This window comes from Perissodus microlepis, chromosome 2, assembly GCF_051167445.1.
Source record: "Perissodus microlepis isolate ML-2025 ecotype Zambia chromosome 2, ASM5116744v1, whole genome shotgun sequence".
Classification (NCBI taxonomy): Eukaryota; Metazoa; Chordata; class Actinopteri; order Cichliformes; family Cichlidae; genus Perissodus; species Perissodus microlepis.
In genome coordinates this window covers 2,560,001-2,587,472 of record NC_140462.1, presented here as the reverse complement: position 1 = coordinate 2,587,472, position 27,472 = coordinate 2,560,001, and the positions used below count along the sequence as shown (strand labels likewise).

General features: G+C 43.8%; 2 protein-coding genes across 4 annotated transcripts in view; one reads left to right on the top strand and one right to left on the bottom strand.

Annotated features, from left to right (window-relative positions):
• Nucleotides 1-2,461: 2,461 nt before the first annotated feature.
• On the top strand, nt 2,462-7,786 carry hdac3 (histone deacetylase 3). Its single transcript, XM_084940085.1, has 15 exons — nt 2,462-2,664; nt 3,391-3,473; nt 3,604-3,746; nt 4,010-4,091; nt 4,721-4,777; nt 4,867-4,922; nt 5,008-5,141; nt 5,534-5,614; nt 5,707-5,780; nt 5,869-5,933; nt 6,029-6,118; nt 6,203-6,261; nt 6,498-6,577; nt 6,675-6,832; nt 6,915-7,786. The coding sequence occupies exons 1-15, from the start codon at nt 2,610-2,612 to the stop codon at nt 6,982-6,984; spliced, it is 1,287 nt and encodes a 428-aa protein (XP_084796211.1). The 5' UTR covers nt 2,462-2,609; the 3' UTR covers nt 6,985-7,786.
• Nucleotides 7,787-7,885: 99 nt separating this feature from the next.
• myot (myotilin) overlaps nt 7,886-27,472 on the bottom strand; it is a 35,215-nt gene continuing 15,628 nt past the window's right edge. For 2 of the 3 annotated variants that reach the window (XM_084940073.1, XM_084940058.1), the window contains 13 exons: nt 25,555-25,578; nt 24,614-24,733; nt 24,328-24,529; nt 18,541-18,754; nt 17,457-18,418; nt 16,061-16,211; nt 15,776-15,877; nt 15,091-15,128; nt 13,811-13,949; nt 13,489-13,696; nt 13,217-13,382; nt 12,963-13,096; nt 7,886-10,262 (listed from right to left, as the gene is read on the bottom strand). In XM_084940073.1, coding sequence (XP_084796199.1) covers nt 10,120-10,262; nt 12,963-13,096; nt 13,217-13,382; nt 13,489-13,696; nt 13,811-13,949; nt 15,091-15,128; nt 15,776-15,877; nt 16,061-16,211; nt 17,457-18,418; nt 18,541-18,754; nt 24,328-24,529; nt 24,614-24,733; nt 25,555-25,578 — 2,603 coding nt within the window. In that variant the 3' untranslated portion in view covers nt 7,886-10,119. Of the gene's footprint in view, nt 10,263-12,962; nt 13,097-13,216; nt 13,383-13,488; nt 13,697-13,810; nt 13,950-15,090; nt 15,129-15,775; nt 15,878-16,060; nt 16,212-17,456; nt 18,419-18,540; nt 18,755-24,327; nt 24,734-25,554; nt 25,579-27,472 lie in introns of all 3 variants that reach the window. The other variant, XM_084940066.1, reaches the window with a different exon arrangement.

Sequence of the window (27,472 nt, the reverse complement as noted above, 5' to 3'; positions counted from 1 at the left end):
AAATCAAACATACCTCCAGAAATTCCAGCGCAAAACGACTGACAAGCCAACACACATACTGCAGAGTGAAGGCTTTAGTCGTGCCAGCCTCTCCAGCACACTCCTTAAAATTCATGGATGACCAGCTGTGTCCTTCCCCTCCTGTACACCAGCCCAACATAGTGTGTTACTATAAACTTAACCACAATACTGCACAATAACCCATTTACCCTGCACTAAACTGTATCAACTCCCCTGGGATTTTCATATAACTTTTCATGCAGCAACACAGGCATAGATCCAGTCTCTCATTTAAAGTGATTGAATTTTACTCATTGAACAGTCCTTGTCTTTTAATAATATCTCCCATCTTCCCCTCCTGCCCTCCCTTTTTCACACCTTTCTCCAAAACCCTTAGGGACCAAACTGTTTTTAGAACAGGTTGTAATGATGCTGTAAAGTTGCCTCTTTTATAATGACTGACTGGGATTTGGAGCCAGGTTTTTAAGCTTCCAGTGCCAGAAGTTGTTGCTTGGTTCATACCAGTGTTTGTGGTGTGGTGTGGTGTGGCATATTGCTGGGACATAGCCCCTTACCCCTAAACCTAACCATGAAAAATGATTGCCTAACCTGCAGAACCCTAACCCTAAACCTAACCATAAACCAATTGTAACCCTGACACTAAAACCACATTTTTAGTCTCAAAAATGCCTTCAAACTCATGGGGACCAGAAATTTGGTCATTTAGCCATTTAATTCAGCTGTGATGGATCAAGGACACATCTAAAACCTGCAGGACATCGGCCTTTGAGGCCTGGAGTTCCCCATCCCTGCCATAAGGGCTGTTGGTCCCCACAAGTATAGTAAACTTCCAATTTTTTAGTCCCCACAAGGATATGAATACACACACACACACACACACACACACACACACACACAGATTTTTATTTTTTTACTGCAGAAAAAAAGGAGGACACACGTGGACAAGACAAGAAGAATACAGACGGGCACGAAGAGGTGAAGGAAATGATGAAGAGGAAATTTCAGTGGGAGCATCTCTGAAAGACATTAAACTTTTAAAGCTTCCTTAAAGCCGTCCTTTCATTGCCACGTGTATACAGTCTGCCCGTTTTTTTCTTTAAAAAAAAAAAGCATTTTATGATGCAGAGAAGCTCCAGCAAGTTCCGCTTCATCGTTTTTAAATGAGCAGGTGTTCAAGAATGAAACTGGTGCCACTGTTGGTGCTTTGGTGCTGTTCTGAATTCGTCCTCATCTAATTTGTCAGTAAGCTTGCAGAGACATGCTGTGCTGGATGAATAATAGATGCTGTCAAAATCACCTGAATAGCAAAATAATCCTCTAAAAATAGCTCAAAGGTAAACATGAACTACATTTAAACCTGACACTGCCAACTGATAGCATGCAACAGATTTTAACCAGAAAAGTATTCTAACAGTGTCAGATCAGATTTATTGAACTGTTTCCCCAAGTTGTGGCTATTGGGGAGCAAAGAAAATAATAATTGCATATGACATACATCAAAAAGAGGGTTAAAACTGATTAAAACTGGTTTGCAAATGGTCAGGATAAGCTTTGTTTTCTTTTCTTTTTCTCGGGTTTGTGTAACATTGGGTATACATAGGATTTATACAGGTAAACAGAAAGGAAAACAAATCCTTAGCAGGTCTTAGCAGGCAGTAAAGATGTGATATGAACTATATGCTCAAAGCACTTCATAACGATGGAGGTGAATGCTACTGGGGGATAGTCATTGAGGCAGCTCAGATTCTTTGGGACAGGTATGATGGTGGTCCTCTTAAAGCATGAGGGCACTACAGGTTGAAGATTTCTGAGAAGACATCGTGAAGGCATGCGACCTGGGATGTTATCCGGTCCCGGAGCTTTCTGTGTGTGGTAGTTACACACGTCTGCTTGAGGGATCTAAAACAGACCGGATTATTCTACAATGTTTCTCACTGCAGAATAATGCACTTCAAATTCTTTTAAATGCCCTTTTAGCCAACTGCTAAAACTTTTTACACTCACACTAATCAAGTGTGTTCGATTACCTGGCTGCTACTTACTCTCTCCACCAACATTAAGAGTGCATTGGCTTTTCACACACTGCTTCTGTATTTTCTATTTAAAAATAAATAAATAACACAGTGTATATCATATGCCGTGTTATGCTGTTCAGTCTGAGATTTTATTTTCCTAATTTTAAGACCTGACCAGGGGATTTGTATTATGCACTGATTTGTAAAAAATATAAGTTTTAATTATGTGTGGATGAGTTTATTAGTAAACTGTATATTATATGTACTGTATAACTTAAGCACATTGCTCGAGGTATCTTTCCACTCTTTTTTAATTGCACTTCTTTACCTTCATGTAATGAAAAATACAGAAAGCTACTGTAGCTTTCTCTCCATCTGTCGCGGCTGTTTTGTTGTTTTTCTTTCCGGCTCCGTGGCCCCTCCCCTCCCCGTCGCTGCTGTCTCCGTGTGATGACGCAGACGCCTCGGTGTTTACTATGGCGGCTATCTGCTAATTGAAAGAAAAATGCGGGTTTTGTAGCTGCAAAGACGACAACAGTTTTTCGTAGAAAGTCGGGAGACATTGCTTTCAGAATGACCAATAGAACATCTTACTTTTACGACCCAGACGTGGGCAATTTCCACTACGGTAAGTTTAATTATCATAGTGAACCGGCCTACTCAGAGAGCTGATGCTAAGGAAAGCTAGCTACATGCTAATGTGTACGAGACTGTGTTTTATTCTTATTTTCTCAGTTCTTTTCTTTCTTTCTTTTTAACATTTAGTTTTGCGTCACTGCTACACTTTAATATTTAATTTGGTTTGTTTATATATTACAGTTGGGCTTTGCTTGCTCCTTTAACCTTAAGATGTAACGTTATTGACGCGTATTGTAGCCCTGTGTTCAGTATTTGCCTGTTAAAGCTTTTATTAGGATGTCTCGGTGCTTCCTACGGTGTCCTGGATGGATAACGTGGCGGTTGAGCAACAGTAACGATAAATAAATAAAGTAATATGTCGGTCTACGCTTATGCTGCTTTTACGGTGAAATGATACACTGTACAAATTCAAACTTTAGTGCTGCAATACGCATGCTCACATGATATGCTTACCGTGCTTTTTTTTTTTTTTTTTTTTTTTTTGCGAAATACCTCAAGTATTTTCGCTTTTGTAACAGCGCATGGATGGCTCTGTTTCAGTGCGCCAAATCTCTTTCGTCATAAATTGTATCAATTTCAACCGTGTTTCTCTTTTAGGTGTTTTTCCATAATGTATACACTTAATTCTTTTTTTTAAAAAAACATTTTGACCTGATTAATGTCTGTGAAATGCAGATATAAGCCCTGTAATGCATGAACTGTGTGTTTCTGTTAGGTGCTGGCCACCCGATGAAGCCTCACCGGTTGTCTCTCACTCACAGTCTGGTGTTGCACTATGGACTTTACAAGAAAATGATGGTGAGCGAGCCGTAGTCACAGATACTGTCACGTGTTCACACCTGTTGATGCTCTTGTGTTTGTTTGTTTGGTTTTTATTAGAAACAACAAGATCATGCTGCACTCTATCAAATGTTCTTATTCCCACCAGGTGTTTAAGCCCTACAAAGCGTCTCAGCATGACATGTGTCGCTTCCACTCTGAAGACTACATTGACTTCCTACAGAAGGTCAGCCCCAATAACATGCAGGGCTTCACAAAGAGTCTCAACGCGTTTAATGTGGGAGATGACTGGTGAGTGTTGTCTCTTTCTCATTAAATACGTTTTTATCGAGAAAAAGAATCTGAATGATTTAATGAAGTTTTCACAAGACCTGTGAAAAACTAAGTACACCTTTACTGCTTCCATGGGAACTAAGGACTGTAGTTTTCAAGCAGAGAACTTACTTTTCTTACATCTCATCTGTCAGGATTGTAAATGTTTCAGTATAAAAGCCTCTCTGATCATCATTGCTGACAAACTCATAACCTAAATATTTCATGTCTGTGTGTTTTAGTCCTGTGTTTCCAGGACTGTTTGAGTTCTGCTCAAGATACACGGGAGCATCCTTACAGGGGGCTACACAGCTCAACCACAAGGTAACACGCACACATAAACCCAGCTGATGGTTTTGGTGCTACAGAGAAAAAACAAAACAAGACTGAGGTAGCCTAGGGTGGCATCTGTTGGTTTCATTTTGAATTACAACTCTGTTGACAGAGACACTCATTTATGTGATATCCTTGAGGAGTAGGTTGAGTCATTCATTGTTCTATGTGACCAAGGCTCTCTAGCTGAAGTAAGAAAGAAGAAGAAAGGCCTCTCTTCATGTTTGCTGGAGGGAACGTATCTCTCTCTCTCCCAGCAGCAGTAGACCTGCTGTTCAGTCTTTGGTCGTGTCCAAATTCATGGGCTGCATCCTCACGTAGCCCGTGAAGGCCGGGTCCTTAGGAGGATGCAGCCCATGAATTTGGACACCCCCTTTCTGTTTGTAAAGGGCAGCTAATCAGAAAAAAGTGAACTTAAAGGGAGGATAGGAGAAGCACTGCCTTTGAGGAGTTTTGTGAGAATATTTTAGTTTGTGTTTAAAAACTAAAATCGTTACTCATCAAAGACATTTCTGATTTCTTGTTTTGCTTTCCATCCTTTAAAGCTGTCATAGTCTTCAGCTTCGTGGTCAGTTAAAGGTGTGAGCTCTAACTGATGCTGACTCTGCTTTATTTTCCAGATTTGTGACATTGCTATAAACTGGGCCGGAGGTTTGCATCATGCCAAAAAGTTTGAGGTTAGAACAAAGCCACATGTATTGATGTGTGTCTTCTCTGTTCAGCTCATTTGAGTTAAATGTCTCTTTTGGTTCTTGTGTTGGTGTAGGCCTCTGGGTTTTGCTATGTCAATGACATCGTCATCAGTATACTGGAGCTCCTCAAGTAAGACGGCGCTCCGGAGTAACTCTCCTCGAATCTTTACCGTGTCTGTTTGTGACATAAATCTCCTGCTCTGTGCTTGTTCAAGGTACCACCCCAGGGTTCTTTACATTGACATAGACATTCACCATGGCGATGGCGTCCAGGAAGCCTTTTACCTCACAGACCGAGTCATGACCGTGTCCTTTCACAAATATGGAAACTACTTTTTCCCAGGGACAGGTAAATGCAGCTTTAATTATCTAGCAAATGTTTGCTGTCCACATAGTGGTGTTTATATCATTTATTATTTTACTTGCGTGCATATTCAGCCCCAAAAGGCCAATTTAAAGACATAGAAATACTGAAGTAGTCCTCTGTCAGCTGTGTATTCCAGGCGGGTTTCTATCCGTAGACTCAGGGTGTATCTGACCCTGTTATTATGAGCCGTTTGGTCCCCATTAAGTTTGTCTTGGACTCTGTCCGTGCTGCCCTTTGTCACTGAGTCAGCTGTTTCGCAGTGCTATTTATTTTCTTTTTAAATAAGACTCTAAAGTAGTGTTTGTTTTTCTGACTGTGGAAACATTGAATGGAATTAAAAGTTCATCATCAGTTCTTCGCTCTGCTTCCTGTAGGTGACATGTACGAGGTCGGGGCAGAGAGCGGCCGGTACTACTGCCTCAATGTTCCTCTCAGAGACGGCATCGATGACCAGAGTGAGAGCAACAACACATGAGATCACACTTTCTTATTGTTCTGTGACTATCACATGAGATTCGACCAACGTGTTTGCATGTTTTGTTTTCAGGCTACAGGCAGCTGTTCCAGCCTGTTATTAAACAGGTGGTGGATTATTACCAGCCGACCTGCATCGTCCTGCAGGTCAGTCAGTAGCTCCTATCATTTGCTTCTGTATGATTTAATCTGTGTGTGTGTGCGATTGCCTCACCTGGTGTGTGTCTGTCTGCAGTGTGGAGCGGACTCGCTGGGCTGTGACAGGCTGGGCTGCTTCAACCTCAGTATCCGAGGACACGGGTGAGACAAAGTTTTTTTCCAGCTGAACTCAAATATTTTGAAACAGCCAGCACACGAGCACTGCAACATAATCTGTGTGTGTGTGTGGTTTTCAGTGAGTGTGTGGAGTTTGTGAAGAGCTTTAAGATCCCTCTGCTGGTTCTGGGAGGAGGAGGATACACAGTGAGGAACGTGGCTCGCTGTTGGTCAGTCTGATGTGCACTTTCTATGAATACAGCTTTAAGATGATGATGATGATGATAATAATAATAATCTGTGGTGTGTTGTAGGACCTATGAGACGTCTCTGTTGTTGGATGAATCCATCAGTGATGAGCTGCCTTACAGCGGTGAGCTATGTTTCAGTGAGATTTTAATATCTTTGTTGGATTGTTTTTGTGCGTTCTTGTTGTCCAGGATGTCACAATGAGCCTGAAAAATGATTTATGCATAAACAACAAATTAAAAGCCAGTTAGTAGTTAGAGTCGCTACACGTGACACTACAGAGGACTGCGTGTGAAACAAGATGGAAAGTGAACAGAAATACTTGGAACATCCTGTTTGTCTGATTTGCTTCGTCTGCAGAGTATTTTGAGTACTTTGCTCCAGACTTCACGTTGCACCCTGATGTCAGCACCAGGATAGAAAACCAGAACTCCCGACAGGTAAAAGCGTCATTCCTCTTTTCATTGGTGTAAAGTGCACAGTAGAGATCCTGACATGCAGTCGGCCGACCCTCTCGCTGTGTTCATGTGTTTGCAGTATTTGGAGCAAATCCGTCAGACGGTGTTCGAGAACTTGAAAATGCTGAACCACGCGCCCAGCGTTCAGATCCACGACGTCCCGTCCGACATGCTGAGCTACGAGCGCAACGACGAGCCCGACCCCGATGAGAGGGGAGCTGAGGAGAACTACACCAGGTCAGCACGAGTCAGCAACACGCGTGTATTTATAAAAGATTGGTGTGCACGATCCTCACTGTTCATGATGTGACTCCCACAGGCCGGAGGCAGCAAACGAGTTCTACGATGGTGACCACGACAACGACAAAGAGAGCGACGTAGAAATTTGACGGTATTTTCAAATCCCCTGCGGTGAAACAAAGAAAGCATTTCTGGAAGGACTCGAAAGACTCTGAGAACAGACTCCTGTGCGCTCTGGTCTTTGTATACACACAGAAACGTGACATACATCAGACGTGCTGCTCTTTTTCTCGTTTGTGCTCCAGATGTTTTGTTTCTTTCATTTTTTTTCTGCTCATGATCTTCATGTTATCTTAATGAAATATTTGGCTTCTGAAAGACTTCTGCTGCACACAGCCTACGATTTAGATTCACCAGTCAGCCCGCAGGAGTTGTGAGCAGCTGGTTGGAGGGCAGAGCGCATTGGGCGAAAAAACTGCAACACCAAGTTAGCACCAGGTGGGAAGGAAAAGGCATAACAAGAAACAAACGTGGGAGTGCCTGCTCGGTGGCATTAGTCACACACAGGCCTGCTCAGATGGTTGCTGAAGTTTTCAAAGACACAATCTCAAATATACTCATTAATCATGTGCCTTACAGCTCTGAGAAGTCCAGCACTAGCACAGAGCAGGGCACTATTTCAACTCTCACTGATCTGGCAGCCTCTGTATGCAAGGCCACCGAGCAGAAGCTGATCCAAGAACTGCCCGTGCTCTAGTTTCTTCTGGTGCCCGTTGCTGTTCTGTACAAAACTGGGGATGGCTGTCTGATCATGCTTTTGCAGATGAACAGTTCTGTCTGTGGTCTTGGCAGCCACAGTAGAAACACTTTGCCCTCTTTTAGTCATAAACAGCTTTTTTGTCAATTTTGATATCGTCTTCAACTTGTTTTTAATAAACTGACTCACTCGTGTGTGTGTGTCACATTATCTGTACGTTTCCTCTGCTGCCACCAGAGGGCGACATCGTGACACTGAACTGAAGCCGATCAAAAAAAGAAAAATGCAGGAGGTCAAGGTCGTGTAGACTTTATTCCTCATTCATCCAGTGATATTTAGAAGTTCTTGTCACAACAAACAGTACAGGAGAGTACACACTGCAGTTTAAAATCTCTGAATTATGACTTAGTCCTGTGCTTTATGAAAGTTTAACCCCATTTGAGCCGCATGTCTTAGTGACCAACTGAACATCAACTAGCTAAACCAGTGGATTAGACCAGTACAGGACACTGGTGTAAAGTTAGTCCCACTACTTATTGTAACACCTGGGACTACACTTAAGGCAGAAAATGTAGTTTATCCAGACCTCGGCAAACAACCGTCACAGCGAGGCCGTGGCCACACAGGGGTCAACGCCAGATTTTCATGGCCACAGAATACACGTTTCTATCTTGGTTTTTGTGACGTGAGCTCCAGGCTGGTAATAGCAAGCAGTTTCAATGTAAGCACGCAAATGAAGCATATCTGATGAATCCATTTGGATAAAGTCACCAAAAGACAGACTGAGGCTGACATGCTGATACCCGCCTGTACGCTTAACAGGAAAAAACATTTTCTGTCTGGAGTTCAAACGTATCTGCGCTGCAGATGTGACCAAGTGTAAACGTTTAAAGTTCAGAGCACGTTTTGGGTTCAGGTATCAGGATGCAGCCTGTGTTTAGCAGCAAAAGGCTGCAAAACATGAAAAGTCTCAACACTGATAAAAAGCTTCAGTCACATAAACTGTGACATTTCAACCCGATTAAATTCATACAACAGCAGAGAATCTGATCATTTAAAAAGCGTTACAGACACACCACAGGCAGCATTAATTCAAGGACACACAAAATGATCCTTAGCAGTAATTCACGAGTACAGAACTCTTTCTCCTCACTGGCAACCTGTCCACGGCGTCCCCACCTCTCACCCTGTGACAGCACAGAAAAGATGGACGTAACTTTAAGCAGGTCTAAAAAGTGGAGCCGACGCTTTGCTTTGAAGCTGCGTTGTTGTTAAATGGACAGCAGGGGGCAACGATGGTTGCAAAAAGACTTGATTGAATAGAAGCTATGGGGGAAAATAGCCCTAGGCTTTCTTCTTGTGTGACCTCTGTAAACACTTTCCTGATGACTCCGTGATTAGTTTCGGGTTACACTGAATAATGGAATTACGGTTATTATTAGAGCCAGAAAGGAGGAATGTCCAGGATATTCTCATTGGCTAACGACGCGTCAATCACAAGCATGCAGTGTTCTCAGTTTCACAGTCCGAGTCGCCCCTCCCCTATCACATCCTGTTTCAAAACACCAAAGACGGAAACGGCTCGAGGCTTCAGAGGGGACTTCGCTAATCAGTGACGTCACAGTGGCTACGTCCATCTTTTTTTTTTACTGTCTGTTCCCGTGACAGGTGGGATAGGTTCCAGCCCCCCCTCAACCCCAAGTTGGATAAGTGGTTAAGAACATGGATGGATGGACAGAGGAGTGATGAGCAGACAGCTGTCAGGATTAAAGTGGAGTGAGTGTGATATGTAGAGACAGTGTGGGATTGTGGGAAGTTCTGTTTTCTACTCTCTACCATAGAGGAGTTTATCTGAAGGGTGCACTGCAACACGTGCACTGCTGTGCAGAGGATGTTTGTCCTCCCCTGTGCAGCAGCTTCCAGTTTGTCTGACTCGGCCTGCTCCAATCACAGATTTTACAATAAGACATGGGAAAAAACTTAAAATGTGCAAATGTTAAAGAACCTTTATCCTGTCATCATTGCTTGAAATGTGCGTTTTGAAAATGGTTTCTGGACTGGAGGAGATTGTGTTGCAGTAATGTGGCTGCCCACTGGGACCAAACCTGACAGCAGCGCAGCCTGTGCCACAACATACCCAGCTCTATTAATACATCCATGACCGAGGAGCCGCATTCTGCTGAGAGCAGCCAGGGCGGGCACATGAAGAGACGGAGAGGAAAAAGCAGACAGACAGACGGACAGAAACAGTGTGACAAACAGCAGCACATGGACGAGAACAAGTCCTAAACTCTCCCACAGTAAAAAGTCTCCAATGCTGCATCATAATCATTTTACCCAAGTGTTGTAAAGATGGCAGATGTGCTTTGCTGTTGCATGAAGCTTAGTGAATGTGTTACTACTGTGAGTTGTGCGCGCTGCGATGATTATTAGTCTGCACTCATGTTTCGGCCCTGACGCGACAGTCAGAGGCTCCTCTCTTTACAGTTCTGACATGGTGGTTAGTGGAGGGTGGGAGCGTGTGGGTCTACAGCTCTTCGCTCTCGTACAACGGCGCCGTGTGCTGGGCGGGGCTCTCCACCGTCAGAGCAGGGACGTGGCTCAGAGAGGACAGCAGCTTCAGAGTCTTGGAGCCAGCAGGAGCAGTCTTCATGGCCGGAGTTGTGCGGGCTGGTAGGGGCGGAGAGACGATGGGTTAATATATTGTTTTGGGTTTTCAGATTAATAAATCAAAGTTTAAATAAATCAAGTTTTTAAAGAAAGCAGAGCAACACCTTTCCTGTTCTCGAGAGCAGCATCAAATCTTACTAACACTCAGGGAAAAAATTCCTCTCATGCCAGGTGTCTGAAAATAACTCTTCTACCCTGCATGCCACAGCGCAGCTGCACAGTGTTCACCTCCACAAGCCTGAATGAGACAAACCCACAACACCAACTCATCATATCCACATACAATAATGAAGGCATTGTGGTGACAAATTTTAATGTCACCATTAAAATTTGATAATTTAAAAAAAAAAAACATCTTTATAAACATAGTAATTCACCACTTAATGTAATTTACCTTTTTATATTTTCAAAGCAAACGTTCTACTCTTCAATGACGAGGCTGCAGACTCTTGTCTGGTACAGAATTAGTTCAGATAAACTTCACTGATATATGTCGTTATGAACCTTCTAGGACCTGCCGTCCACATATGTGGACATCACATTTTGGGTTGTCTAGACCAAAATACTAAATTTTGCTCTACGAGGGCCTGATATCCACTTACGAGGACGTTTTACTGCCACTGTTCCAATTTAAAGCAAATGTCATATGTGGATCTAATTTGTCTCAGAAAAAAAAAAATCAGGTAAAAACAAACAAACAAACAAAAAAAAAACCCCACGTAATTCTTTGTTTTTACATTAATCAGGTCCCAATCGTCTCTGCTTTTCGCGGATGATGTGGTTCTGTTGGCTTCATCGGGTGATGGCCTCCAGCTCGCACTGGAACGGTTCACAGCAGAGTGCGAAGCAGCGGGAATGAGGATCAGCACCTCCAAATCTGAGGCCATGGTTCTCAGCCGGAAAAGGGTGGAGTGCCCACTCTGGGTCGGGGATGAGTTCCTGCCCCAAGTGGAGGAGATCAAGTATCTCGGGGTCTTATTCGCGAGTAATGGGAGAAGGGAGCCGGAGATCGACAGACCGTTTTGGTGAAGAGAGACCTGAGTGTAAAAGCGAAGCTCTCAATTTACCGGTCCATCTACGTCCCTACCCTCACCTATGGCCACGAGCTGTGAGTAGTCACAGAAAGAACGAGATCGCGGATACAAGTGGTGGAAATGGGATTCCTCCCAAGGGTGTCTGGCCTCTCCCTTAGAGATAGGGTGAGACGTTCAGCCATCCGGGAGGGGCTCAGAGTAGAGCCGCTGCTCCTCCACATCGAAAGGAGCCAGTGGAGGTGGTTCGGGCATCTGACAAGGATGCCTCCTGGGCGCCTCCTGGGTGAGGTTTTCTGGGCGTGTCCCACTGGGAGGAGGCCCCGGGGCAGACCCAGGACACGCTGGAGAGATTATATCTCTCGGCTGGCCTGGGAACGCCTTGGTGTTCCCCCGGATAAGCTAGAGGAGGTGGCCGGGGAGAGGGAGGTCTGGGCTTCTCTGCTTAGGCTGCTGCCACCGCGACCCGGCCCCGGCTAAAGCGGAAGAAGATGGATGCTTGGATGGAGGTCCCAATCAGCCCAAATAGCAAAGAGAAATTAAAAATGCATGCCACGAAAGAGTTCGGGTCTTAGGAGGTTAAGCTAAAGTGCATTTAGCATTCCTTTCAGTTCACCATCAGCCTTCCCTGCTGCTGAGCCCTAACTGAATACTGTTTTAGTAAAGTTCTTGTAACAATGCACTGTATGAAGACACAACTATGGTATCTATTACTATTCCCTCCTTTTTAAAAATATTTTCAACACTCAGAGGCTGTGATGTAAAAAAACCCCGAAACAGGAACAATTTAAAAATGATTAAGCATAAAGGCCTAAAGTTAAGATCAGATAACCTCTGCTCTTCTGGTCTAAGCCTGAAATGTTATCAACTGACTAAGGTGTCAGATTAAAAACGTTTGGTTTAAACTCTGCACCATCAAATGTTTTTCATTTTAATTAAGATGAATAAACATGGAAAGAGTTAGGAGACATATCCAGACCTGACTTGGTGAACGCTGTGCAAGCGCAAATGTAAAAACTGAGCGAGAGGGGCTGCTGTTGTGTGTGTGTGTGTGTGTGTGTGTGTGTGTGTGTGTGTGGATAATAGCAAACACTGAAATACATTTTTATGAAATACAATTTTGTTCACTCAAATTCAGCTTTTCTTCGCTCAAAACAAATTTCTCCTCAAAATGCAACAATGTTTTTTTACGTGCGCTCAGAATAGTGGCACAAAAACAACATCATAGTCTTCACTTCTAAAAACCTCCTGATGAGCTCCCGTTTCTGAGCTGTGGTTCAGACAAAGTGCTTTAAACTCACTTTCATGTTTGCTGTGTATGGAGGACCTCTCCACGGAGCAGATGGTGTTATGTGAGAAAGCAGAAACCTAATAGCCGTGTTGTATTTGCCTCACAGTTATCGCTCGGCGATTACACCGTATTCCTCGGCAGCTCGGAGCCTCGTGCGTTCATCGAGTTTCCGCTCGATCACATAACGCGCCATTTGTTTGATGAGCTCCCAGAGACAGAGCGGGATTCATGGAGACACCGGGCACACAGCGTTTTCCATCTGGTGTTTGATTTTACAGCCTGGGCTTCTATGGTAACGAGCAGCGTGTCGTATCTCATGCAGCAGATAGCTGAGGCGGCCTCTCAGAGCTTATTTGCATATAAAATGAACACACTTACTTCCTACATCCAGCCTGGCGTTGCATGTGGACATGCCAGCTTCGTTGATGGCAGACAGAGTGTACCAGCCAGCATCTGACTTCATCACCCTCTCTATCAACAAGCACTGGCGGCCTGACCCGTCCTGGTACAGACTGCAGTGAAACAGTGAGAAAGACTGCAAAGTTACACATACGGGCCAAAGTGTCACAATCACAGAGTCGATGCCAGGTATCATCACCTGAACAGTGGAGTCTGAACTTTAGCTGACGCACCTCATTCTGTTGGGGTCAATGCGCAGCATGTCTTTATCCTTCTTCCAGAAAAGCTGCGGTGGAGGGGAAGCATCCACTTTGCACTCTAACCTGATCGTGTCGCCCTCTAGAGCTCTGGAGTTCACCATCTTCTGCACAAAGGTAGGAGGACGGAGCGCTTCCTGAGCTGCAGAGATGAACGAGGACACATGTGATTAGGTCCTCTCCCACGGTGAAAGGCGGTATCGTTAAATCAGTCGCCATGACGAAGAGCACAGTATGCTAATATTTACCGATTACATTGAGCCTCATGGTAAATCTGCTCTCCCCGGCTCGGTTCCTGGCCACACACTCGTACACACCAGCATGATGCACCGTCACAATCTCTATGATGAATGAGTGCATCCCTTTCTCACACACCAGCATCTTATGGTAGTCATCTGGACGAATGGCTTTACCGTCCAGATACCAGGAGACATCGGGTGTTGGGAGGCCTCCCACCTGAAATTAACACATTTTTCATGATTCATCACTAGTGAAAAATAGCTTATTGAACCTAATTTTGTTAGGCTTCTGGTAAAGTTTATATGAAGTCTTCAGTCTTAAGAGAGCCACCTTGAAGTCAAGCCTACAGAAGCGCCCCTCCTCCACCGTGAGGTCTGGGGGGACCTGCAGGAAGCGAGGCGCGTAACATTTCTCCTGGATAGCCAATCCTTCGTTACCCCTCTCATCTGTGCGCGAGTGCTGCCTCCCCCTGCAGAGGACATTACTCATTTATAACCTCACTTTCAATGACTGAACTTTACAGGCCACTAGTGACCACACACAGACGCACGCAAGCAAATGCACTAACACCGACTGCTTTTCCTTTTCTGTCCACTGACATCACAAATATGCTATGAAGAACTTGAGCCTCCTTACCAGCAGGCTGGGTTTGGGTTACACAACGATTAATTGCTTGGCTTTTGTTTTAAATTGAGGCTTTAATTGAGGTAAAGTGTATAATCTCACAGCTTTGTTTTCATTTTTCTCTTGCTTCAGTGATCTGCTATTAGAATGGGATACATTTGCATTTGATGCAGCACAGACTCTGCAGATATAAAGTCAGTTTTAGCCAATTCAAAAAAATAAACTAAGACAAAAAAAAGGATGCTGAACAGGTTGAATGGTCAGCCACTGTTTGAGCCAGGAAGTCAGGACGTACTCTAAACTGTCTAAACTGAACCCTTGATGCCCCAGCATCCTTCACTGTGCAGCCTAAATGCATCACCTCTAATGAAGCATATGATATTATTAAAGGAGCACGTCTTTGTGGAAAACTATAAGATTTAAACAGAAGTAATAGGAATTTAGCTTGGGCAACCAGGGTTTCTTTCCAGCAGGTTAATAACAACAGTGATAATGACACACGGATGTTACACACCTACAGCAGCTGCAGAGAGGTGGAAATGCAGACAGTGAGCTCAGGTAAAGTGAAAGATAACTGCCAACAAGCATTAGCTACATTGCCTTCAAACCTAGGGGGGCAAAAATCTTGCACCAAACCTGCTGTTGAACAAGATTAAGCCTAAATAAAGCTGTATTTTCAGCTGCTCCCAGCACCAGAGGCATGTTTACAAAGTTACAGCTTCAGTCATTTTAAAACAAGCTCAAACACAAGCTCCTTGTACTCAAACTGCTAGCTTAGATTAAATTACTACAACCTGCCAGCCTTCTCTGTTCTAGCAGTGCTACCTGCAGCAAGCAGACAGATTAAAAAATATCAAATCTACTTATAAATAATTGCCATTTCATTTTTTAGCCTGCAGATGAAGTGCACAAGTGCACAGATGCTGGATAAACATGAAATGAAACCTGGATTAATCATTCTGTGCAAATGTAGAAGTTGTATTTACCATAGTCCACCCGTGTGTCTTCCTTCTGGTGAATCTGGCTGTAACAGAAAGACTGAGATAAACTGACACAATCACACTGTAGGTTTCAGCTTTGAAAACTAGCTCATACAGGTCAACAGGAATGACAGCAAGTGTGTGTGTGTGTGTGTGTGTGTGTGTGTGTGTGTGTGTGTGTGTGTGTGTGTGTGTGTGTGTGTGTGTGCTGACACAATGGTGCTGTTGTCACGACTGAGAGGTTCATTCCCAGAAACAAGCTAGAAAAAGCTGCTGACAACCTCGTTGGCTTGAGATGATGATGTGTGTGTGAGAGAGAAATTAGATGGTGCAAAGCCCTGTGAGCAACAGGCTTTTTGACAGAACAATCCCACGTGCGCGCGCACACACACAGTGACGTGGTCAAAATGTCAGTGTGAAGCCGCTCGCTGTGGCTGCTGATTATACTGCTGCGCTTTCTCATCTTCGAGCTTGGGAGCCCATCAGGAGGCCCTGAGAGGGAAACTGGCTCCCTGCTCTGCTATTCAAACCCAAATGACTGTATTAATGCGAGGTCTTCACTTAACGGCTAAATGAAAGCTAATGGGGTTTGGAACAGGGCCAGCATGAACGTCAGCCCTGCAGCGCACTCTGAAACGCTCTCTCGAGATTGGAAATTTTTTCATAATAACGGAGAAAGTCAAAGCTGTACCTGGTCGAGTTGTGAGTCTGAAAGATTGTCTTGGTCAAACATGTAGGTAGTGTTGTCTGGACCCAACAGCCTACGAGCCATGCGCTCCTCGTAAGACAGCTTCTGTAAAAATGAAGCTTCATGTTGGTAAGTTTTAATTGATTACATCATTTTTAACCAACACACAGAGAATGGGTCACTGATATTTCTGGTAAACTACTGCACTGCATTCTCTTCAAACAGACATGGGGTGTGTGTGTGTGTGTGTGTGTGTGTGTGTGTGTGTGGTGGAGGAGGGGGGCACACCTGGCTGTTTCTCCTCCTGGCTTCCTTTGAGCGAAGCTTCTTTTCCAGATCCTGAATCAAAGCGTCTTTGGAACCTTGAATGTCTTCATCTGTGGAGCGGGCGGAGGACGGTCGAGGAGCTATAGCCTTCTTCAGTATGGGTTTGGGAAGGCTGTGAAGTAGAAAGGAAGGAGGGAGAGAACTGAACCCTTCTCCTTACTTCCTGTGTCCTACTTTATTTAGACGTTTCTTTTTTCTTATATATAAAAGAAAGCACAAATGTGTGCACTGAAAGGATTATATGCATACTTACTACAACAAATATTACAATAATAAAGTACTGCTGGATGCTCATACTAAACATGACTAAAGCTAAAAGCCTAGGCTTCAGACTGCTGGGTTGTTTTTTCTTGAATCTCAACGTCGCGTAAGGGCGGATATTCTTCTTATGGTCGTCTTATGCACACAGCTCGGGCCGTGAGCAGCTCCAGCCTCCTGTTAGTAAAATCTTTTCTTTGTACAGGCAGCCAATAACAGGAAAGCTGGATTATAGTTCAGGGAGAAAGAGAGCTAAATAGCTTTGAGACAATGGTTGGACTGAGTGCCTATTATAAAATAAAGATTACTTTGAGTTCAACACTTAAAAACACGGAGAAATAAGTAGAATCTCCTTTAACTGATTTCACAGGACTGTACAGAGTCCTGTCAAAGCTCCATGGCTGGTTAAAAGTTATTCTAAACTCTGAACAGATGTCAGGTTTTTCAAAGTGTATACACTCAGGCAGCCATCTATTAGGTACAGCTATCCATCCATCTTTTCCCGCTTGTCCAGGGCCGGGTTGCGGGGGCAGCAGCCTAAGCAGAGAAGCCCAGACCTCCCTCTCCGCGGCCACCTCCTCCAGCTTGTCCGGGGAAACAGCCAGGCGTTCCCAGGCCAGCTGAAAGATATTATCTCTCCAGTGTGTCCTGGGTCTGCCCCGGGGCCTCCTCCCGGTCGGGCACCTCACCCAGGAGGCATCCATGTCAGATGCCCAAACCACCTCAACTGGCGCCTTTCGATGTGGAGGGGCAGCGGCTCTACTCTGAGCCCCTCCTGGATGGCTGAATTTCTCACACTATCTCTAAGGGAGAGGCCAGCCACCCTTCAGAGGAAGCCCATAGCTTGTATGCGCGATCTCGTTCTCACTACCCACAGGAACGTAGATCGACCGGTACAGCCTGGGATAAATTCTTCCTTCATGAAGTTTTTGTTTAAACTTTCTGACAGAAATGTTTAAATTTTATCATCAGTTTGGAGGCTGTGTGGAGTTTTGCTGTGTTTTGGTTTATTTTCAATGTCAAAATATCAGAAACTGAATTTGTACCGACTGTAATAATGTGCTTGCCAAATTGTAAACTGAGGTATCGAGCAACTCACGTGCTTGGCGTCCCCTTATAGCTGGCAGGTAAGGAGACCACAGCAGGCTGTACACTGTTCTGGGTGCTGGGAGTGAAAGGCTGCTGTGGGACACAGGAGGGTGAGGAGGAAGAAGAGAGAGGGGAGCGTGGGAGGGAAGGAGACACTGGCAGAGGTTGTTGAGGGAGAGCAGATGAAGAAGAGGAGGTTCTCAGAGGGAGGAGAGGGCTCGAGGGTGCGAGTGGGGAGCGGGAGGGGGAGGTGGAGGAGAGGGGACGGTTGGTGTTAGGAGACAGTTTGGAGGAGGACTGGGAGGGTAACACTGAGCAGAGGTAAGCAGCAGAGGCCGACATGCTGTCCTGGTTAGCAGGTAAGGTGGCGCTGCCAAGGCCAGTAGCACTGGGGACGCTAGGGGTGAGGGTGATGGTGGAGCGCATGGTGGTGCGGGGGAGAGATGAGGATGGGAGAGATGAGAAGGAGGTGGGAGAGTGACTGAGCATAGGGCCGGCGGAGGAAAGAGCAGGTACAGCAGAGGAAGCCGGGGTGGAGACAGGGGAGCTGAGGCTGGATGAAGACGGAGAACTCTTGGCTGTTCCGTTGGCCTGGATGTGGATCTGTGGCGGTGCGGCGGACTGGTATTGGTTCTGACTGAGGCTCAGTGACTGAAACTGTGACTGGGTCTCTGACAAGGACTTTGACACGGACTGAGAAAATGACTGACTTTGTGTGGACATGGCTTTAGTTTGAATCTGCGTCTCCAGGACATTTGGACTTTTCTGGGCACTGTTGAGGTTCTGCTGGGAGTTGTTTTGGTTTTCCTGGGCTTCCTTCAGCACGCTGTCGTAGCTGGGTGCCTGGAAGGCCGGCTGAGACTGAATAAAATGCCTCGGTCGCTCATAGTTGAAGGCGCTGGGAGGGAACGTGCTGGGAGTGAACGTAGGCAGGTCGGACAGGTTCATGTTGTTGCCTCCTGACTGGGAGGACTGGAAGGAAGAGGAAAACCAAGTTTGCACCACGGAATAAGACTGGATCATGCAACATCTCAGTGCAATGATTAAATAAAAAATTCTGAGCTTTTTACATTTGACAACAGAAATACTCTTACTGTGAAACTGAGCTTGCTTGGGGTGAACAGCTTGGGCGCCTGGGCTTTCTCCTTGACTTCTGCCGGTGGTGAGGGTGGTGGGGTTGGGCTAGACGTACAAGTTCGGGCGGGAACCTCTGGGGATCTCTGGCCCTCTGAGCTCAGGGCGATCTCGTCCTCACTCCGCCCAAAGATTTCTTCAGAGTACTGGTTGGCCAGCTGGGGCTCAGGGAAACTGCCATAAAGACAAGTGTGTTAGCTGTAGATTTAAAATATATTACTGCAAGTCCCTCAAAGTTAAAGGATTTTTCTCTCAATAACCCCCGATGTGTCCACGTTCTTCGTTTACCAACTTCTGGCTCCAAAATGTGGAGTCTGGTGTTGTACACATTTTACGGGATACACAAGTTTCCCACAGCTATACAGTCATTTGAGGTGGGAGGGATGTCTTTGAAGTAGTGACTGAAATACTTATGTGTGCGATCCATATGATAAAAAGTGTATTTGTATTCTTTAAAAAAAATAAATAAATAAAAGATTAGTATGTTTCAAAATAACTGGAACTGTACCAGTGAGGCTGTTTAATGAAAGTAACAGATATCTACTCCCATTTCAGCCCACTCGCTGGTTTTCCTCCTGTAATACCGAGCCTGGCTCGACCTCTATTTTCCTACTAGGAAAGAATGTTGTTCCCATGGCTACCACGAAGTCTGGGCTACGCAGGAGCAGTAATGACAATAGCAGTCTCCCTCTCTTTACGCGCTCTCACACACTTCCTTGCATCCACACACTTGTTCTGCACTTCTCCTGGGGGCACAAGATGACCAGCCAGCATCAGCTGACCCAGAGTCTAAAACCTTGGATCTGAATCAACGCCGTCTGATAGATGCTTATTGGGAGATTCTGAAGCATGTTAGACTTAGTGGTGTGAGCACAAAAGACAAGTGTAAAGTGTTCTGTAAGTGGAGGTGTGTGTAATCTCTGGCCTATTTTATATCTCCTTTTATATCCTCATTACAAAGAGTTTGTAATGAGGATATAAACTGTCTTTGGAGAATGGTAACGCTTGGAGTCTGATGAAAACAAACAAACAAAATGCGTGGTTTTCATTTTATTTATTTTTTTAAAGAAATGGGCCCCTAGATATATGTGATCAGGACTTTTTACAGGTGAAAACTTAATGTGTCGATGATCTTTGCTAGACATGCTAAGCAGGAGAAATGTTCTTGGTACTATATCTGTGATGTGTACATATTAGCAGAGAACTCTGAATACGCACATTTCAGTCATTTAACGGTTTCAGGTTAGCATGATTGGATTGAGGATTTAAAGATCAGTGATGTTCCTTCTACCCAAGCGGTTGGTTTATAGCTTTGGACAGTACTGTGTTATCTGAGGGGGTTTCAAAATTCTGACAGCATGAGTTTCAATCTATAAGTAAGAACCAAATTAACTACAGTTTGGGAATATTTGGCATGTTTTAACAGACATGGATGCATCCGTGTGGACTTTCTGCTTCTTGAAAGTAGAGTCTGACTGATCCAGGATTTTTAAGACAAGTACTGATATTTGGGGATTTAAAAATCTGATACAGACCAATCAGACATTTGTTATGTGTAGTTACTCTGCTCAGATCAGCTGGTTGTTTGTCTCATCACCAACTCTTACGAAGTGCCTTCTGATGAACAAACTCATAACACAGTTGAAGGTCGCTTCTCCCATTTCCATTTATTGGTAGTTATAAATGCAAACACCAGCAGATCAGTAAATAGCGCACACTGGCTGCCTGAAAACTTCTGTCTGAAGAGTGTAACACTTTAAATTGCCAGTTTGCCAACATCTCTGCTCAGCACACTTATCGGTTTGTTTCCCTCGCTCTGTTTAATCTTTCTCAGTTTAATACACATACAGTTGAACAGAATTTTAAGTATAGACTGCTATAAAAGCTTTAGTGTGTCTATCGTCCATGTAACATGCATATGAAATCCGGTCATGTAAAAAAAAAGCAGTGTCAGGAGCTGTCAGGCCTTAAATGTGCAACACTTGCTTACTGCTGCAAAAAACAAACAACTTCTATAATAAACTTCATAATGAACATTGTGAACTACATTCATGAGTATTCCATCGAGCTCAGAAGAACTGAAATAGTCATAACTCTGTCATAAAAAGAAAGTGTTGAACAAAGTCATGATCCAGTCTTTAAATTATGACTTTGGCATAAAGATGACTTCTTTGCAGCTTTTAACAGAGACTATATGTGTTTTTCAGCACCGACTGTCCCCCTGTACACTTTTGTACACAGCTGAAATTTTCTGGGGAAAAAAAAAAACAACACAATTTTTTAAAAAAGCTAATGCTTTTCAGCAAACGCCCATGTACTGCATTGCATGGTTTTGTTAAATATCCTAAAGTCACTGTACAAAGAAATCAGCTGATTCTGATTATTTTTTCTCAGATCTGATTGGTTAATTCCTCATATCCACACAAATAGTGTCATATACCTACAAGCCTGGTGAAATATGAGGAAGGCCTGAAAAAACAGACCCTGCTCAGGCCTACTGGTTAAACGCTCCTGCTTTGTGTAAGTGGATATTAACCTGCCAGAGGCTCAGTTAATTAATGACAGTGCATTCAATGTGTTGATCCATGCGTGGGATTTTTTTTGTGTGAGTTTTAAATGCTACTGTCTGAATACATGATATATGTGCCCGTGTGTGTCTGTGATCTAATCCTGTGAAAGTGTGTGTTTGTGTGATTAAGTGGGCAAAGCTATATTAATCTTGGTATTCGGACATCGGCTGGCAGGTGCAGACACTTTACTGGTGACCCAACCCGTTTAACACGCACACACACACGCACACAAAAAGACTTGCATGGAACATCACTGACTGCAGCACAGTAACGATATAATATGAATCTATTCTTTGATTCTATCATTTCCCTTTATATCTTGGTAACAGCCATGGAACTTGGGGTGGGGGTGAGTGGTTGTGGGTACTTAATAAAAGAAAAAAGGAAGAAAATGGAAAACAAAGTCCCTCCTATATGTGCCAGCTGGGTCACACAAAGTGTCTCAAAGAAAACAAACCCATTCATTTTCAGATTTTAAAGTGCTCTTTAACAGGTGAATCAATCCTACCTAAAAAAAAAAATCCTACCCAATGTTTCTGCGCAGACGCGGCGCATGCGCACAATACCAACGCCGAATTAACTTCTTTTTCTCTCACCCATCTGGAATACTTCTTAAGGTCATGTTTAGGGTTAGGGTTATGGTTAGGTTTAATCGCAAGTCACTATATAATACGACGTTTTGTCAGAGTAGGATGGTTTCTCAGAACACCGGCCATAATAAGCACACTGCACCATCATTTATCTGGGCTGTTATTTTTACTGTAGGAAAAACCAACAGATGCCTTGCCAGCCTCAGATAATTTCCTCTTCCTGATCAAATAATTTAATCGATAATCAGATAAACTTGATGGCGGCCAAAGAACCTCAACTTGACCTTAATTGCCAGACTGCTGCCAACAGTTTCTGAACAACTGTTGTTGTGTGTAACACAGAGGAAGACCGGGGAGAGGGGGGGTTTCTGAAGGACACCAACGCCATGTCTGCTCTTCACATTACAGATGAGATCATAGCTCTGAACGCTCATATAGGCTGGACAGCCAAACATACTTCACACCGTCAAACACTCGCTCTAGCTGAATGTGAACGAGAATGAGGACAATCAAAGCAACACACTAAAAAACAACTTACTGAACAGCATCAGTGAAGTGATGTTATTTTAATCTGCAGCCTATTACTAAACTTATATATTATATTTATTTTACTGAGAATTTATTTGTGGTTCATGATCCATTGTGGTTCTGCTTAAACCCATCATAGTAACACATCAGAATGGAGAAGTCTTCTTTTGGATGGAATTCACACACACACACAGATAAATATATATATGCCAAAGAAAATGTACATGCCCACAAATATCGGTGTAGTGCAAAACCAGATGATCAGCAGCTGCATTTTGTTTGACCGCCGGTGGCTTGAAGGGCAGAGTTGCCACTGTACTGATGAGCTCATAGCCCATTCTGAGGTGCCAGTTGGCCCGAGCGGGGACTGTGCTCACCAAACACAGCTAAACAGCAAAATAAAGCCACATATTTACGGTATACACAGAAAGGAGAGCCTGAAAGGAACTCCAGAAAAGCGATGAATGACCGTTTCGCACCTGACGGTGTCGTAAATGTATTAATTGGCTTAATTTCAGTTATGACGTCTACCCCACAGCCTGGGTCAAACGGCTCCAACCAAATGACACCGACCCCCTAAATAGACCAAAGTTCACTTTCCAAGCGCTCTAAACATAGTTTGACCTTTTAAGGAGGACATAGCATATCAGGTTTCCACGATATAAACAAGGAAGGAAAATTATCCTGTTGGAAGATTAAAAAGCGGCGATAGTACGGAGTTAAACGAGCTGGAGTCCAAACAGCCAAAGTTAACTGCAGGTAGTAAACCGGTGCAGACACATGCGGGGGCTTTCTTACCTCGGTAAACGTTTCCACACCACTGTCCTTAAACCTGAGAGAGGACTCACTGAAGCGGGAAGAGCGCGACCCCCGAAACTCCACTGAGGAGGAGAAGCGCGAGGCAAGACTGCAACAGGTGACACCGCGCGCTCACGAGCAGCACGCGAAGTGACGTGTCCGCGCACGTCTGGCAGATTGGTTTAGTTTTTCCGAAAGCTCAGCATCGTTACATGTAGTACACACACACGTTATTTCTTTTTACTGCGTGAATTTAAATATTTTCCCCCCGAAAGTAGAAATTGTTTTCTGATCAATTATCAAACATACTTCTGGCTTGTTCTTAGAAGTATGGAGTATCGACTGTACGGTGTCAGGTGAGAGAGATAATGCAATAATACAACAGCGACCTCATCTGGATAAAAGTAGAACTACAAATGCGTAAAGGAAATATCCAATACCATACAGTATAAAACAAACTAAATTTCGTAAATAAAAAAAGGGTATTTTTTTTGTACAAAACAGGGATGTAGAGTCATACACGTTGAATAGTGCCATAAAAACACAAATACATATCAGTGTGCATAAACAGTGACATCAGAGTTATGTAATATTTGTACTGTGCTGTGAAAGTGTTTGCCCACTTCCTGATTTCTTAGGTTTTTGAATATTTGCCTGGAAATGGTTAAAAGGCAATTTCTAAGATTCAGTAGAATGACATTTTTTGCAACAGTGTGAGTTCTGTTACATCTGGAATAAATCTAACACAGCATTTCATAAAATGATGATCCAACAGTCAAACATGGTGAGATGGTCTGGGGCTGCCGTGCTGCTTTTGAGACTTGCTGTAATTGATGTAACCACGAGTTCTGCTCTCTACCAGAAAATCCTGAAGGAGAATGCCCGGATGTCAGTTTGTACGTTGAACTTCAAGAAGAGCTTAAATAGTCCATTCATCATCAAACACCCTCCCATGAAGCCAAATTAAAACAACTCTGCATAGAAGAGTGGGCCAAAATGTATCCTCAGTGAGACTCATTGTGAGTTATCACAAAAGCTTGATTGCAGTTTTTACTGTCAGTGGTGGCTCAAGCTGTTATTAGCTTCAGGAGGCAATTATTTGTTCACACAGAAAAAGTGCATTTTGTATTTACTCAGGTTATCCTTGCCTAATATTTAAAATTCTTTGATGATCTGAAACATGTAAGTGTGATAAACATGCAAAAGCCCTGCACTGCACTGTAGATACTGTTGGATGTTCATGAGACCATCATGCACTCACTCTGCAACAGGGATGTCATCTTCTACAGCGCTGTCAGGCCACTCAGGAGGAGGGAGGTTGATACTGTCTGACAGCCCTGGAGGAAAGTCTCCGCTGCTTGCTCTGCAGGACAAAGTCTCTTGTTGGGACATGGCCTCTTTATCTTGCCTGATTGAAACAGCTTCCTGATGAATGGCCTCGGCCTCCAACTGCTCGTCCAGGTCTGCGTGTGGGGTGTAAAGTAACAGAGTCACTATGTGAACTTTTAACTGGAAAACATTGTGGTACGTACAACTGGACTTCCCACCGTCATAAACTTCCAGCATGGCTGAGCAGGAGACAGTGCCGAAGGCGTTGTGGACCACACACTTAAACAGGCCCGAGTCTTCGGGAAAGGCCTCAGTGATCACCAGCGTACACAGCTCCTCTGCAGGGGTTAACACAGCATCGGTAATCAAGACGCCAGGGCTGCAGTTTCACACATGATCAAAGACGCACTGCTCCTGGTGTTTCACTTTCTTTTAGTGGAAAGAACTTTCCCCTCTCATCACAGAGAGCTACTGCGATCGTAAGAGGCCTCTTTGGTTTAACTACCTCACTTCGATCAGTACAGGAGGCCCTGGGTAATGACTTTACCATTAAGAAGACTTAAAAACTGATGATTCAGACATGAGGCTCAAATTAATAGTTCAGTGACTCTGGTCATGTGATCCATGCTTAGCAACTTGTAACACAAGCACCAGGAAGAACCAGGCTTAATACAATTTGCCTTCTTCTTTGCAGTTTTATCCCTCTATAAGCTCGATACCATAAACCATCCAGGGCACATGTTTCTTCTCTGATCTTACAGGCTTTGGAAAGTTATTCACCTGCAGAGGGGAACTTGGATTCTCTCGACACATAAGTAACTACACAGCTGGGTAATGAGTGCTGATTGTGAAAATGAACATTTCTCCAGCGTTTACATCTTTTATCCACTTGGAGCCGCCAGTGTGCTGAAGTGCTGAGTGCTCTCACTCTTACTCAAGCCAACAACTTCTACTCATCCACATTTCCCAGTCACGAATAAAAAAACAAAACAAAGAAAATTAAAATAACAACACAGAAACATCACTTTTAGTAATTTCAGAGACTTTGTTTTTTGGTTTTTTGTATCTTACAATGTCGAGTAGGTTTGACACTTTGGGGAAACGGCTTCTCTTTGAGTTTGACTGTAATTAATGAATGTAATTAACATCAGGTACTCACCTGGCACTGATGCAGAACTGGCCTCTGGAAGAATAAGCAAAGAGATTAGATCATTTCTGGAGAATTTACACGGTAATAATATTTTCAGAGTTGTATATATTGAATTCTGTTTCTGGATAGAAAACATCTAAGCGCCTCTAATCTGACCCGTGTGAGCTGTTAACCGTGGGATAAAAAGGTGTTTGAGTGCAGGGTGTGGATCTTTACACACTCTTCAGAGGTGAGATCGAGGAGTGTATTTCTGCTTAATCCTTCATCCAAACCAGCTATTATAGTTTAGTATTTTCTAATTAGCTTTGATTTTGATTTTTTTGTATCCAGTTTAGTTGCAGTTAGTTTCCAGAGTAGCTTTTCCTACGTCAGTTTAGTTTTTATTGTTTGTGTTTAATTTAGTTTCTACTAGTTTCAGTCTTCTTTTTTTTTAATGATTATTAAGGTCGCCTATGCAGTAGCACACTTCTTATTATTCGTCGGATTTATTCTTCCCAGCCCCAGTCTGAAATTTCTTCTGCTGCGAAACATCTGATCATGTGAAATCTTGCTGCAAAATTCACCCCGCAGCTTTGAGACAACCCCCACATGTTATATCATTTCGTGCGGCTCGATTGGGAATGGTGAGCTATGACTTTGGGTACCGATTTGTTGCACGGTTTCTGCGAAATTCCCAAAAAACTTCAGAATTTTTCCCCATTCATTTGAATGGGAAAGCACCCGAAAAAAAAAGGCAGCAACCCAGGTCACTGTGGGACCCTATCGCTCGGCCGTACTTCATTTAAACTTTATATGAGTCACAAGACTTTGGACTGAAATTCATTACAAGGATCAAGGAGGACTCATGATCTTCAGCAGCAGCTCCCTCATCTTCAGAGCTCCACCGCAGGCCCGCCCCAGAAGATGGATAAGCTCAGCATTTCATGAACAGTCACGGACATCCCCACAAAAGTTCATCTCACAGACAGACAGGGCCGTGGAGGAAGAGGATCAGGGGCGATGGATAACATGGCTCCGAGGTGCTGCCTTGCATTTTGCTCTTTCTCACTACAACTATGCCTATTACTGAAAGGCAGTTCACAGTAAGGCTCAGGCTGCTTGGGAACTGAGCATTTCTTCTCCACTCACATCTTTCGACTTCCCATTTGTATACACCACTACAACTCTGTCCCCTCAACCCCTATAGACAGTATAGAATATAGACTGTATAAAATATTGATATAGCTACAGTAACATCATCCATTGGTCTCTGAAGTCCCATTTTGCAGCATCAAGATGAGCATTATCACCGTTGCCATCTTGATTGCAAAAACCAGATGTGCTAAGGTGGGGTGGGTCAAGAAAGAAAGCTGTTTTCCTATAGATTTCTATAGGTTTCCATCAGGCTAGCTGTTGCCATCTGGTAGACTTCAGACCAAATGTACATTTAGGGTTCTTCTGTATTGGCTTCATGTTTTCAACAAACAAGCTATGTCCATGTTTTATGCTGTCTATGCCCCAACCAGTCGCGGAAGATGACTGCCCCTTTCTGAGCCTGGTTCTTCTGAAGGTTTCTTCCTGTTAAAAGGGAGTTTTTCCTTCCCACTGTCGCCAAGTGCTTGCTCACAGGGGATCGTTAGATTGTTGGGGTTTTCTTTTATAGTGTAGGGTCTTTACCATGCAATATAAAGTTCCTTGAGGCGACTGGCTATGAATTGGCCTTAATTAGCCAGTGGTCATATTCCATACCCAGCTATTTATCAACCATCATTTGCATTCTATATTCCAAAAGGTTAAATCTGTTCATCTGGACGTAGTGTTTTCAGTGGGAGAAATGTCATGTGACCTGCTCTAAAAGCAGAGTGTGGAGAATAATAAAAAAAAATTATCTTTGCTACTCAAACCTTTTGCCCTACATGTCTAATATATGTATATATAGACACACATA